Source organism: Gordionus sp. m RMFG-2023, chromosome 1 (assembly GCF_954871325.1).
Source record: "Gordionus sp. m RMFG-2023 chromosome 1, tfGorSpeb1-WG-v2, whole genome shotgun sequence".
Lineage (NCBI taxonomy): Eukaryota > Metazoa > Nematomorpha > Gordioida > Chordodea > Parachordodidae > Gordionus > Gordionus sp. m RMFG-2023.
In genome coordinates, this window is record NC_088775.1 from 18,628,305 (window position 1) to 18,643,856 (window position 15,552).

General features: G+C 31.8%; 1 protein-coding gene across 4 annotated transcripts in view; it reads right to left on the minus strand.

Moving 5' to 3' along the window:
• LOC135931244 (WD repeat and FYVE domain-containing protein 3-like) overlaps positions 1–15,552 on the minus strand; it is a 75,955-nt gene that overhangs the window by 16,323 nt on the left and 44,080 nt on the right. For 3 of the 4 annotated variants that reach the window (XR_010572982.1, XM_065468220.1, XM_065468221.1), the window contains exons 12-13: positions 2,162–2,226; positions 877–1,164 (exon numbers count right to left, since the gene is read on the minus strand). Coding sequence is in view for 3 of the 4 variants with exons in the window: in XM_065468220.1 (XP_065324292.1) it covers positions 877–1,164; positions 2,162–2,226 (353 nt within the window). In the remaining variant the exon portion in view is untranslated. Of the gene's footprint in view, positions 1–876; positions 1,165–2,161; positions 2,227–9,769; positions 9,951–15,552 lie in introns of those variants that run through there. The other variant, XM_065468223.1, reaches the window with a different exon arrangement.

Genomic DNA, 15,552 nt, shown 5'->3' on the forward strand with positions numbered 1-15,552 from the left:
TTATATCATAGGTTACTTAAAATCTATATAATTATAAAATAAATTTTTTATATTTTTAGTGAATATGAATGAATATTTTTTATAAAAAAACGTCAAATGTAAGGCTTTTTTCAGTCGAAACTAGCTGTCAAAAAAAGGCATATCTAATAAAGAAGAAACAATAAAAACACTCCTTGCCTCAAAGTGGCATTATAAATCAAATTATTATGCATTTTAATTTTGTTAATAACTTGATCGCACGTTTTTATAATAATAATTCTGTTTTAAATTAGAAGTGCAATAAAAAAATCCGTCAATATATTTTCGTACCAATTATTTTATATTTAAGAAAAACAAATCATTCAAATAACAAGAATCTTATAGAATTAGTAAATTATTATACGATTTATATTTGAAAAGGTCTAATTAGCATTGTGGGGGTCTATTATAAAAATGAAGAAGAGAGGAATGGAATATGAACATTCGGCTTGGTTTGAGCGATTTCCAGATAGTAATATTCTTATTTTATAATAGTTCCCAGTGCTCAAATTTTAACCCCTAAATATTAAATATTTGTTACAGAGGTACAATATTTAGGCATGCTCTAAATACCCCCCCCCCCATTTTTAGGCCAAGCCATTTTTATTTTTTAATTAGGCATGGATTTTTTAAATCTCCACTATATTTTGTATTTTGTAAAAATGGTTTCAAAAGGAGTTTGAAAATATGAGCAGTAAGTGAATAATTTAAATTCAATTAAGTGAGTTTCCATCTAGTTAATTTGTATTATTTAAATTTATTTTTAAAAGCTTTAGCCCGGCCCGAGTTCTAAAAAGAAAAATTGAAGTCTAGCACATGTGATTCAAAATAATTAAAAAGATAAAATCGTCATTATACGTTTGATCGGATTGATGGAGGCGAGTTTTAACAAGTCCAAATAGTGTAATATAGTGAAAGATCGAGAACCCAATAAATCGCTAGCAGATGATGCCGTGTGGACATTTAAGGATTCCATACCATCTTCCAATGGAAGATTGAAGGGATAATGAAAACTGTATATGTTTAATCTTTTGGTAGGGTGGGGCTTTTTGAACAGTTGACTTGGTATCTGTCCAAAATTATTGATAAATCCTACTATTGCATTTTTTTCCATAGGATCATCTATCATGAATATATCGGAACTTCCTGCAAAATATATTTTTATTTTATTAAACGTAAATAAAATTAGGAAATATCCCGCATTCATAGTTGGCGCGAATTCGCGGCGAAGTATACAAAATATATTTTTTTATATACTTCACCGCGAATTCGCGCTAGGTGTGAATGCAGGGTTAGCCAGGAATTTTACGCGAGCAGAATATGATCAGCTACTCATTAAAGTCCCTTCATTATAACTTAATTTTTAAAAAAAATTATATTACGTTCATATAAGTGGTGCTAATATCTGAGTTTCGTATTTGGTAACTAGGTAAAATGAAGGAAATTTTTTATTTTGGAAAGAAAGAATTTGGAAATAAGTTTGCACAATATAAATATAATTGCAAAATATTTTATTTCATATTTAAAGATATTGCGCATGCGCAACTATTATAATCCTTCATAGCATACTTAAAACTATGCAGAACCCAGTCATTTAAAAAAGTTATTACTCTAAATTCTTTTAAAATTTTGTCTGGATTTTTTTAATAGTTTAAAATTTTTGGATTTTTTTAGTAGTTTAATATTTTTAAAGTATATGCAAAATTAATTTTGATCGGTAGTTCATGAGTTATAATGGTTGAATGGGTCCGCATAGATCTCACCTCGTCATCAGTGTAACTTTTCTTATTTTATTGATATATTATGCATACACCTTTTTTTGACATCATTTTTATCGTTTATTTAATATATATTTTAAAAATGAAAGCTATAAATAAATTTAATTATAAGATATAGCGTATCTAAATCGGAGTTCGAGGAACCCTACCTAGACCTACGTATTAATTTATCATCTGTTCTAAAAAGGATTAATCATGATAATCACGACCTCTTCATTTTACCTTCGATTATTTCAATTTTTATGTATATAATATGTAATTTTTAAAGAAAATTAAATTTTTTTAAATTTATGCCATAAGGGAGTTGTTCAAAAAAAATAGGTGGTATCTAACATATCACGTGATACTTAATTATAAAAAATTACCTTCATAAAACAAATAGTGGAATACATTGACAGCTTCTATGGCCGCAGAATCCCTTTGTTTATAACTTCAATTTTTTATATTAAAAAAAAAGTATAATTAATTAGCAATAAATTAAACTGACACATCACATGTAAAAGTCATTCTTATTATAGTAAAATTTTAATCTAAAACTCTTGAATGATTTTCTCTCAAAATATACCGATTAAGTGCTATTTAATCTATTGAGGCAAGGTCTTATTAATATATAGAACTCGAACCATTCTCTATAAAGATTCGAGGTTCGGTTACGGCTCGCTGCTTAAAATCAAAAAGGTACCATTTAGATAGTTTTATAAAAATTATAGTTTATTTGGTTATGAAATCTTTGTAATATTAATCAGAGACCTGCAGAGGCATCATTTGCACGGCCCGGCCCGATTTAAAAAATATTAGGCCCGGCTCGGATTTTTTTTAAAAAAATTTTTCAGGCCCGGCTCGGAATTTTTTAAAATTATATTCGACATGGTATATACAAAAATTCACCTATGAGGTATTTTACCATATTTTTCAGCGAGTATTATCATTTAATAAGTATATTACATATTTTATTCAGATATTTAATTACAAATTGATACTATAAAAAATTTGTGCATATAACATTTTTGAATATAAAAGATTGTATTTGTGTTAATTTTAATTTGTATTTAAAAAATACATGGTAAAAAGCTAATATTTTGAAAATATTGTATTGAATTTATAAAAAATTATAAAACTGATATTTAAAAAAAATGGATATTTTGAGCATATACAATATTTTATATTGCATAAAACTAATAATCATAAAAATGAAAGTATAATAATGGGTAGGTCTATAAGTCAAAAGGCTTGGTAATACGAAAGGCTAAAAAATAATATTGTAAATAAAAATAACAAAGAAAATATGAGATATTTGATTGATTTATTGCTTTTTTTAGAGAAAAAATATTATAACATTACAAATTATAATGAATATCAAACATAATATGATATACATAAACGGAAAAAAAAATATATATATATATATACATTAGATATTTAAAACATAATTGTTTAATTATAACGAAAAATATTTTTTTTGTGGTTAAAATCTCAATATAGTTGCGATGCAAAATATAAATAAAATTAACAAAACAGTTTTTAATATATAATAAATAACTATATTTGATAAACTAGAAGGGAAATGGGAGTGTTTCGAAGAAACATTTGTAGTTCCCCTTTAGGATTCCAAATTGGACTTTTTGTTTAAGAGATAGGGACTCGTTTTTGACCCCTGTCCTTAACGAAATTCTTCTACCCAATTGATTTAAGAACTTTAGAGATTGGGGACCGGGGTTTCCAAGGACGCTAAAAATTAGGGGAATAAATATAAAAGAATTAGGGAGGAATCTATATTTATTAAACTTATTGGTTTCTTGTAGTTCCAAGGGGTCGGTATTTCCGTTAGCCGGAAAGGAGGTAACACAAGAGACGTCCCAGACAAGTCTTTTGCCACCGTGCCAAGACGTTAAAGACATGCCGTCGGGGCGCTTACCGTCCGCATTTAGGAGACCTAATGGCTCCAAACTATTGGGGAAACCGGCCGAAATCAAGGCTTTGCCGATTAACCTATTAAGGTTGTCGTGCCTCAGGAAACGGCCACTGAATTCGAGGCACGAGAAACAATGTCTAGAGAAAGGATCAACCTGTTTGTGACAGGCAGCACAGGTGTCCACAGAAGGGATAAGGCAACCAAGCCTATGGCCAATGGCAGTTTGAAACTCATCGTCTGTGAGTAACGTTTCCTTTTTACCACTCGGAATCGCGTCTAGCCATTCATGGCCGTTAGAGTTTTTTTTGCGTTTCTGAGCAGTTGAAGGTTAGTTAGATCGGGATACATACAAAGTTTTTCAAACGAGCATTGAAGCATAGGGACCAGGAAGCTCTTTAGATGACAGGAAACTGGCTGCTCGGAGCCTTGGGTGATTAGAATAAGCCACTCTTGTTTAGCTGAAGATAGAAGGGGATCGTCCAACTCGATAAGCGAGGAAATAGAATCGGCGAAGGATATTCGAGATGAAAGAAAGCACGCAATTGCCATAAGGAAGGGGGGTGAAAATCCCAGTCCACCCCGGTAAGCGGGCATAGAGGCGAGGGACCAATTGAAATGGGAAAAATTTAAGCCTAAAAGGGATTCGATAAAATGTTTAAATTTTAATTCGAAGACCTTAAGGAGAGTATTGTACTGGAAAACGGGGGAAGATTTAAATAAATGTAAGAATTTCGGTAGAAAAAGACATTTTTTGGCGAGAAAGAAGAACTGATGATTGGGGAGATGAGGAAGATTCTTGAGTGAATTGGAAAGGGACTGGATCAAATCGTCAAAAGTTTTTTGACAAAAGGAAGTTGAAAAACTGATGGGGGAACCTAAAAGACAGAGATCCTCGTGCGGAATGATTGTAAAATCTAAGGGAGGAATAAAATCCTTATTGTTGAGAGAGGAAATTTCACACTTTTTCCTATTTAGGGAAAGACCAATTTTCGAAGCTTCCATTTCAACGTACTCTATGGCCGACATAACATTGGATAAAGAACCGCCAAAAGAGCCATCGTCGAGATACCATAATTGAAGGTCTAATTGGATATTAGACTTTAAATTTTTGATCAAATCATGAATCCCTATAGTAAAGAGCAGGGGACCTAGTGGATCACCTTGCTGAATCTCCTCTGTGGAGGATATGGAAAATTCCCCGAATTTGAGTAACGAAGGGAATCCATAACAGGAATTAAGTAAATTCCAGTATTTTGGGAAATGGTGTAAAAAAGATGGTAAGAATGCTCTCCTATGGATGGTGTTGAAGGCTGTTCTGAAGTCTAACTTGCAGAAAACCTTATCAGCCTCAGTATTTATAAAAATACGCGCAACATGTGAGGCCACTTCACACCCACTTCTCACTCCAAATCCTAACTGTGAAGGAAATAAGAAGAAACTGGCCTTAGGCCGAATCCTATTTACAATAGCCTTGGCGACTAAACGACGAAAGAATGACCCTATGGCAATGGGTCTAATGCCACCATCCGGTTTGGTTAAAGAAACAAGACGTGCGCCAAAAATAATAGGACGAATACAAAGAGGAACTTCGCATACGAGGATATTATTGCAAAGTTCAGTTAATGCTTTCAGCAAAGGGTCAATAAAACCACTATCAGAGCATTTAATTAAATCCACAAAAAAACCAGGTCTGAAGCCGTCCAACCCACTTGTCGTCCTTTTTTTAAAGGACTTTAAGCACTTAAGTACTTCATCACAGGTAAAAGGAATAGGGGAAGAGGCATGCGGGTGAATGTTAAAAGGGGACGCTAGTGGATGTTTTTCAAGAAGTTGTTTAAATATAGTAACGTTGATAGGTCAAATAGAATCATCGGAAGACAATATTCGGGCAGCACAGCTAATATCTCCAAGATCTAATTTTTCAGAGATCAATTTGCAACGGAAGGAGTTGGGATTTAAAGAGTTAGATGGAGAAAATTCATCGATAATCGTATTTCCAAAATTGGACACTTTTTCCTTAATTGAGGCAGATAAGTTATTTATTTTATTTTTGGGTTTAACTAGGACTCGAAGACAAAAACTAACCAGGTCTAACCATAAGGGTAGTGAGGAAAATCTGAATTCAAATTATTTATAAGTGACGTGAGGAACCTTGAGATAGACTCTCGAGCGACTATAGGGATCCTAAAAAGAACTGGGGGCTTATGCGAATTAAGGAATAAATCAACAGAGCTTGAGGAACAAGCCGGACTGGGGTCATACGAGTGAGGAGCGTTAATAAAAGGATCTGGGCCGTAAGAGAGGGGAAATTTTCCAGAATTGTGGCAAGCGGGTGAACCATGTTTCCTAAACACGCCATTTAAATTAAGCGAAACTATTTTTAAGCATACTTGACAACAAGAGTTTACCATGGGATGGCTTTGAAAGGGAGTAAATAAAAAAATATATATTAGCGGATATAATTTTGAATGGAAGAAAAAAAAATAAGATATTAACTAGGGAAATGGGGAAAAAAAATCCAAATTGGAAAAAGAGGAAAATACATGAGCTATCCTATCAGAAGTATTATCGAGATTAAAGGGGTTGGTAAATTTAAAAAAATAAATAAATAATAATAATTATAAAATAAGACTAGATACACAAAGTATAAAAAGTTTATTAAGAACAAAAAAAAGGGGGGGGGGGTATAAACAAGAAAAAAGGGGGAAAGAAAAAATCAAAAATTGAAAGAAAAAAGAAAGATTATGAACAATCGAAATTAGGAGGGTTGGTATTTAAAATAATAAAAATTAGATGTATAGAGTATAGCATTATTAAGAACAAGATTAAGGGGGGGGGGGGGTGAAGGGATTAAAAATTTAAGAAAAATAATAATAAAAAAAAAGATTTAGTTGATGGAGTATAACTTTAAATGATATTATTGCATAACATGAGAACAAAAGAAAAAACAATTAAGTGGACGGGTAGGACATAAAATAAAGATTAAGTTAATGGAGTATAACTATAAATGATATGATTGCATAACATGGGAACAAAAGAATTAAGTGGACGGGTAGGGCGAAGGAATGCAGCAATAAAAAATGGAAGTTAGCAAAGAAAATTTTTGGGAAATATTAGGGTATAGTGGGAAGATTTGGCAAATAAAATGGGACATTTATAAATGACCGTAATAAAAAATAAGAGGTTTAACGTTTAACTTCATAGGGGAATTTTTCGGGGTGTGATGTTATAGGGGGGAGGGGGAGTTAGGAAAAAAGGAATACTCGCTAAGGAAAAATTAACTTCGCTGGGAGAATTTTTAGTGTGGAGTGAGAAGGTTTGGTTAATAAAATGGATCATATTATTAGAATTTAATTTCGTCGGGATTTTCAGGGTGTGGGGATATGAAGAGGTTTGGCAAATAAAATGGAGATTTAAGTAATAATCGGATTGAACTTTGTCGGGTAAATTATTAGAGTGTGGGGACGTGGGAAGGTTTGGCAAATAAAAAAAAGGATCATATCATTAGAATTTAACTTCGTCGGGATTTTCAGGGTGTGGGGATAAGAAGAGATTTGGCAAATAAAATGGAGATTTAAGTAATACTCGGATTGAACTTTGTCGGGAAAATTATTAGAGTGTGGAGACGTGGGAAGGTTTGGCAAATAAAAAAAAATAATCGAAAATAAAGGAGAAACAAGAAATCCAAAAGAAAAAATTAAACTTTGTCGGGAAAATCTTGGTGTGGTGATGTAAAAAGAATTCAAACTTAAGGAAATTTTTCTACGGCTGCCAAATAGGGAAATCTTAAGGTTGTCCTAGCACTATTCGTTACACAAATGAAGTTAAGCGCTTCTTCTATTTGATAATGAAAGTTTTGATAGGACGAGCCTCCCTCGATGGTGCTTTCCGCGAATGTTGATATGTAGTTGGAAGAGAGATAATTGATATTGAATAATAATATAATATACGAGGTTCAGATACATTAAGAATATAATAATGTGAATAGATGATAGATTTCTTTGATCATTAGGGATCGTTATATTTAGGCTTTTACAAAATGCTACAAGTTTTTGTAAAAAGGAATTTGAGATAAATTACAACTTTTTAAAATAACGACTATAATTCAAAATTTTTTGTATATATATTTTTTTAAGAAAAACGTGGTTGTCTTGTTTGTGTGAAACTTTGACTTTTATATAAAATAAAAATTGGAAAATTAATTAAATATAAAATTATGTTTCAAATATGATATAATATTATACCAACATATTCGAAATAATCATTTATCGCCCTTCCAACTACATATCAACATTCGCGAAAAGCACCATCGAGGGAGGCTTGTCCTATCAAAACTTTCTTTAAATAGAAGAAGCGCTTAACTTCATTTGTGTAACGAATAGTGCTAAGACAACCTTAAGATTTCCCTATTTAGCGGCCGTAGAAAAATTTCCTTAAGTTTGAATTCTTTTTACATCACCACACCCTAAAGATTTTCCCAACAAAGTTTAATTTTTTTCTTTTTTTTTTTTGTATTTCTTGGTTTACCTTTATTTTCGATTATTTTTTTATTTGCCAAACCTTCCCACGTCTCCGCACTCTAATAATTTTCCCGACAAAGTTCGATCCGATTATTACTTAAATCTCCATTTTATTTGCCAAACCTCTTCTTATAGCCACACCCTGAAAATCCCGACGAAGTTAAATCCTAATGATATGATCCATTTTACCAAACCTTCTCACTCCACACTAAAAATTCTCCGGGCGAAGTTAATTTTTCCTTAGCGATTATTCCTTTTATTCCTAACTCCCCCTCCCCCCTATAACATCACACCCCGAAAAATTCCCCTATGAAGTTAAACGTTAAACCTCTTATTTTTTATTACGGTCATTTATAATTGTCCCATTTTATTTGGCAAATCTTCCCACTACACCCTAATATTTCCCATTCTTTGCTAACTTCCATTTTTTATTGTTGCATTCCTTCGTCCTACCCGTCCACTTAATTCTTTTGTTCCCATGTTATGCAATAATATCATTTATAGTTATACACTTAATATTTATTTTATGTCCTACCCGTCCACTTAATTCATTTGTTCTCATGTTATGCAATAATATCATTTTAAACTAAATCTTATTTTTATTATTATTTTTCTTTGTTATGCAATATCATAATTTAAAGTTATACTCAATCAACTAAATCTTTTTTTTTATTATTATTTTTCTTAAATTTTTTAATCCCCCCCCCTTAATCTTGTTTTCTTTTTCTTAATAATACCCAGAGACCTGCAGAGGCACCATTTGCACGGCCCAGCCCGGTTTTAAATTTTTTCGGCCCGGCCCGGATATTTTTTAAAAAAATTTTTTACGGCCCGGCCCGGATTTAAAAATTTCAGGCCCGTCGGAATTTTTTAAAATTATATTCGACCTGGTATATACAAAAATTCACCTATAAGGTATTTTACCATATTTTTCAGCGAGTATTATCGCTTATTATTTAAAAAATACATGGTTTTGAGATTATTATATTGAATTTATAAAAATTATAAAATTGTTATTTACAAAAATGGATATTTTGAGCATATACTATATTTTATATTGCATTTATAAAAATAAAACTAATATTCATAAAAATGGTAATAATATTTTGAGCATATAATATATTTTATATTGCATTTAAAAAAAATAAAACTAATATTTAATTTATAAAAATGGAAAATATTTTGAGAATATAATATATTGTATTTAATTTACTATTTAATTTATAAAATAAAAATAAATCGCTATTTAAAAAAATGCATGTATAATAAATAGTATTTTAAAAATATAATCTTATTGCACAATATTAATGTAATTTATTTTATAATATAAATTTTTAACAAAAGAAGATAATTGTATTATATAATATTGTAAAAAAAAATAATGAAAAATGTTGGATTAAAAACTTTCATGACTCAAGGTAAAATATAATAAATGCAATAAATATTTGACAGTTTGCAAAGTAAAAAACCAGCATGATTGACGAAACCCTATACTCAAGAAAGATATTAAAAATTCACAAATTATCATGAAGATAGAGAAGCATATCTACCTTTTCAGGTTGAATCTTCTTTCTTCAAGAATTCTCCCAGTAGTTGAAAAATTCACAGCTTGCACTTGAAGCAGGAATTGCCAATACCCTTTTTGCCAATTTTGCTAAAATTGGAAATTCGCTTTGATGAGCCGCCCACAACTCTAACAAATATCCACCTTAAATGTTTCATCTATTTTTTTATTTATGTAATTATAATATTCATCATCGGGTATTGACATATTACCAGAATTACCATCGCCCCATTTGTCATAAAACGATTCAGTTTGTTTAACAACAGTCGTAATTTGACTGGTCGATGGTATTTCATTTACTTCCTGAGCCTCTTGTAATTTAATATAATCTTTTATATAGTTTTCCGTCATCTTGCGATCTGTCCCTGACAACATACGTAATTGCTTGAATTTGGGACAGAGAAAAAGAGAAATAAAATGATACTTGTGTAAAACAAATTTTTCAATTAAAAAATGTTTTATATTAAGTAAAATCAATTTTATTTCTCCTTTTTCGCTAACTTCAAGAAGTTCATAATACCAAATTACCACTTTAAAAAGAGTACAAGAGTCCGACTGTAACTCAACAATAGCTCTGTTAAAATTCTCAAGAATTTTGACTAGATCCTGAAGGATCGGAAAGTCTATAATATAATACTTTTCCGATCCCGCATGTTCTTGAAGAACTTTTATAATTTCTTCATTTTGAGAATAAACAGAATTGAGCATATTGTATTTAGAGTTCCAGCGGACTTCTATATCTTGATAAAGGGCTTTCAAATGCTGGCATTATTACTTTGTTTTAAATGCCCCACTAATATTTTAACATTATCTATTGTTGATTTTATTAATGGGGCATTACTTTCCAAATATTTGAAGTTAAATGAATTTCTTAAAATTGTATTTAATATATGACAAGAACAATTTAATCGTTCATTTAACTCCAATGCTTTTATAATATTTTTACCTTGGTCTGTAACAAATATTATATTAATAAAATCGTTAGTGTTAAAATTAAAATTATGTAAATTTTTTAATAGTTCATCCTTAACTACTTTACTTGTCTTTGACACTTCTTTAAATTTAGCGGTAAGTAGGTTTCTCTTCACTAACTTCCAGTCATCTGATATATAGTGCATGTTAACTGTTATAAACGAGTTCTTTTTATGGTCATCGCACCATATATCAGTGGAAGCAGCCATAAATCGATTCTTGATTACTGGGGCAATAGTATCAACCAAAATGTTTCTTATTTTATTACATTTTTCTTTAAGGTGGCGTGATAGAGTGGTGGGATGTGAAATCAATGAGTTGATATCTATTTTACCATACTTTGCCCCAACATCGACTAGAGCTAGGCTGAATTCAAGAAACCCATTCCCAGCTATCATTTCGAAAGGTCTAATATCTTTTGCGCAAAGTGTTAAAGAATGATCTATAAATTTTTCTTTTAAATATTTTATATTACATTTATAGGTTGGTTTTTCAGGTGTAAATTTTTTTTATTAATTTTCATGGATTTACCATCACATTTGTCTTTTTAAATGTGATGTACCATGTTTATAATTATAAGATAATATACTTGAACAATTCTTACATTGTACGTAGCCAATGTTTTTTTTATTTTCATCTATGATGATGTTAAATTTAGCCCATATTTCAGATTTTAAATTATTATTTGTATTTCTAAAAGAATAAATATTATTTATAATTTTATTAATTATATCATTAGTATTTTGTGCCATGATATTCCTTTATTTGATTGTTATGGTAAATATTCTAAAAATTTAGATATGAATTATAAAAAAATATATTATTAATACTTGAATATTGGGGCTTATTTAAGATATTCCTTTATTTGATTGTTATGGTAAATATTCTAAAAATTTAGATATGAATTATAAAAAAATATATTATTAATACTTGAATATTGGGGCTTATTTAAGATATTCCTTTATTTGATTGTTTTGGTAAAATATGTTGTAAAAAATTAGATATGAATTATAAAAAAATATATTAATACTTTGAATAAATTTGCAGGAAATTAATAATTAGATCGATCTGTGGGTGTTAGGTAGTGTTAACCATCACCCAATATTATATTAATCATAACTATAATAAAATATAATCTTATAACCATTAACTCATAATGTAAAAATTTTTATAAAAAATATTAAGGCCCGGCCCGGGTTTAACAATCTTAGGCCCGGCCCGGATATATTTTAAAAAAATTTTTTAGGCCCGGCCCGGAAATGTTTAAAAAATTTTTTTTTAGCCCGGCCCGGGTATATTTAAAAATTTTAAAATACAGCCCGGGCCGGGCTTAGGGCCTGCAGGTATCTGATAATACCCCTTATACTTTATGCATCTAATTTTTATTATTTTAAATTTACCAACCCTCCTAATTTCGATTGTTCATAATCTTTCTTTTTTCTTTCAATTTTTGATTTTTTCTTTCCCCCTTTTTTCTTGTTTATACCCCCCCCCCCCCTTTTTTTTGTTCTTAATAAACTTTTTATACTTTGTGTATCTAGTCTTATTTTATAATTATTATTATTTATTTATTTTTTTAAATTTACCAACCCCTTTAATCTCGATAATACTTCTGATAGGATAGCTCATGTATCTTCCTCTTTTTCCAATTTGGATTTTTTTTCCCCATTTCCCTAGTTAATATCTTATTTTTTTTTCTTCCATTCAAAATTATATCCGCTAATATATATTTTTTTATTTACTCCCTTTCAAAGCCATCCCATGGTAAACTCTTGTTGTCAAGTATGCTTAAAAATAGTTTCGCTTAATTTAAATGGCGTGTTTAGGAAACATGGTTCACCCGCTTGCCACAATTCTGGAAAATTTCCCCTCTCTTACGGCCCAGATCCTTTTATTAACGCTCCTCACTCGTATGACCCCAGTCCGGCTTGTTCCTCAAGCTCTGTTGATTTATTCCTTAATTCGCATAAGCCCCAGTTCTTTTTAGGATCCCTATAGTCGCTCGAGAGTCTATCTCAAGGTTCCTCACGTCACTTATAAATAATTTGAATTCAGATTTTTCCTCACTACCCTTATGGTTAGACCTGGTTAGTTTTTGTCTTCGAGTCCTAGTTAAACCCAAAAATAAAATAAATAACTTATCTGCCTCAATTAAGGAAAAAGTGTCCAATTTTGGAAATACGATTATCGATGAATTTTCTCCATCTAACTCTTTAAATCCCAACTCCTTCCGTTGCAAATTGATCTCTGAAAAATTAGATCTTGGAGATATTAGCTGTGCTGCCCGAATATTGTCTTCCGATGATTCTATTTGACCTATCAACGTTACTATATTTAAACAACTTCTTGAAAAACATCCACTAGCGTCCCCTTTTAACATTCACCCGCATGCCTCTTCCTATTCCTTTTACCTGTGATGAAGTACTTAAGTGCTTAAAGTCCTTTAAAAAAAGGACGACAAGTGGGTTGGACGGCTTCAGACCTGGTTTTTTTGTGGATTTAATTAAATGCTCTGATAGTGGTTTTATTGACCCTTTGCTGAAAGCATTAACTGAACTTTGCAATAATATCCTCGTATGCGAAGTTCCTCTTTGTATTCGTCCTATTATTTTTGGCGCACGTCTTGTTTCTTTAACCAAACCGGATGGTGGCATTAGACCCATTGCCATAGGGTCATTCTTTCGTCGTTTAGTCGCCAAGGCTATTGTAAATAAGATTCGGCCTAAGGCCAGTTTCTTCTTATTTCCTTCACAGTTAGGATTTGGAGTGAGAGGTGGGTGTGAAGTGGCCTCACATGTTGCGCGTATTTTTATAAATACTGAGGCTGATAAGGTTTTCTGCAAGTTAGACTTCAGAACAGCCTTCAACACCATCTATAGGAGAGCATTCTTACCATCTTTTTTACACCATTTCCCAAAATACTGGAATTTCCTTAATTCCTGTTATGGATTCCCTTCGTTACTCAAATTCGGGGAATTTTCCATATCCTCCACAGAGGGGATTCAGCAAGGTGATCCACTAGGTCCCCTGCTCTTTACTATAGGGATTCATGATTTGATCAAAAATTTAAAGTCTAATTTCAAATTAGACCTTAATTTATGGTATCTCGACGATGGCTCTTTTGGCGGTTCTTTATCCAATGTTATGTCGGCCATAGAGTACGTTGAAATGGAAGCTTCGAAAATTGGTCTTTCCCTAAATAGGAAAAAGTGTGAAATTTCCTCCCTCAACAATAAGGATTTTATTCCTCCCTTAGATTTTACAATCATTCCGCACGAGGATCTCTGTCTTTTAGGTTCCCCCATCAGTTTTTCAACTTCCTTTTGTCAAAAAACTTTTGACGATTTGATCCAGTCCCTTTCCAATTCACTCAAGAATCTTCCTCATCTCCCCAATCATCAGTTTTTCTTTCTCGCCAAAAAATGTCTTTTTCTACCGAAATTCTTACATTTATTTAAATCTTCCCCCGTTTTCCAGTACAATACTCTCCTTAAGGTCTTCGAATTAAAATTTAAACATTTTATCGAATCCCTTTTAGGCTTAAATTTTTCCCATTTCAATTGGTCCCTCGCCTCTATGCCCGCTTACCGGGGTGGACTGGGATTTTCACCCCCCTTCCTTATGGCAATTGCGTGCTTTCTTTCATCTCGAATATCCTTCGCCGATTCTATTTCCTCGCTTATCGAGTTGGACGATCCCCTTCTATCTTCAGCTAAACAAGAGTGGCTTATTCTAATCACCCAAGGCTCCGAGCAGCCAGTTTCCTGTCATCTAAAGAGCTTCCTGGTCCCTATGCTTCAATGCTCGTTTGAAAAACTTTGTATGTATCCCGATCTAACTAACCTTCAACTGCTCAGAAACGCAAAAAAAACTCTAACGGCCATGAATGGCTAGACGCGATTCCGACTGGTAAAAAGGAAACGTTACTCACAGACGATGAGTTTTAAACTGCCATTGGCCATAGGCTTGGTTGCCTTATCCCTTCTGTGGACACCTGTGCTGCCTGTCACAAACAGGTTGATCCTTTCTCTAGACATTGTTTCTAGTGCCTCGAATTCAGTGGCCGTTTCCTGAGGCACGACAACCTTAATAGGTTAATCGGCAAAGCCTTGATTTCGGCCGGTTTCCCCAATAGTTTGGAGCCATTAGGTCTCCTAAATGCGGACGGTAAGCGCCCCGACGGCATGTCTTTAACGTCTTGGCACGGCGGCAAAAGACTTGTCTGGGACGTCTCTTGTGTTACCTCCTTTCCGGCTAATGGAAATACCGACCCCTTGGAACTACAAGAAACCAATAAGTTTAATAAATATAGATTCCTCCCTAATTCTTTTATATTTATTCCACTAATTTTTAGCGTCCTTGGAAACCCCGGTCCCCAATCTCTAAAGTTCTTAAATCAATTGGGTAGAAGAATTTCGTTAAGGACAGGGGTCAAAAACGAGTCCCTATCTCTTAAACAAAAAGTCCAATTTGAAATCCTAAAGGGGAACTACAAATGTTTCTTCGAAACACTCCCATTTCCATCCTAGTATATCAAATATAGTTATCTATTATATATTAAAAACTGGTTTGTTAATATCATTTATATTTTGCATCGCAACTATATTTAGAATTTAACCACAAAAAAATATTTTTCGTTATAATTAAACAATTATGTTTTAAATATTTATTACATTATAATATATTAAAAATAGGGAAATTTTAAAATCTTTTCAATTTTTTTATTAATTCTTTGAAATAATTTGCGGTTTTTAAAAATTAATTTTATTATATTAATTTTTAAATCAA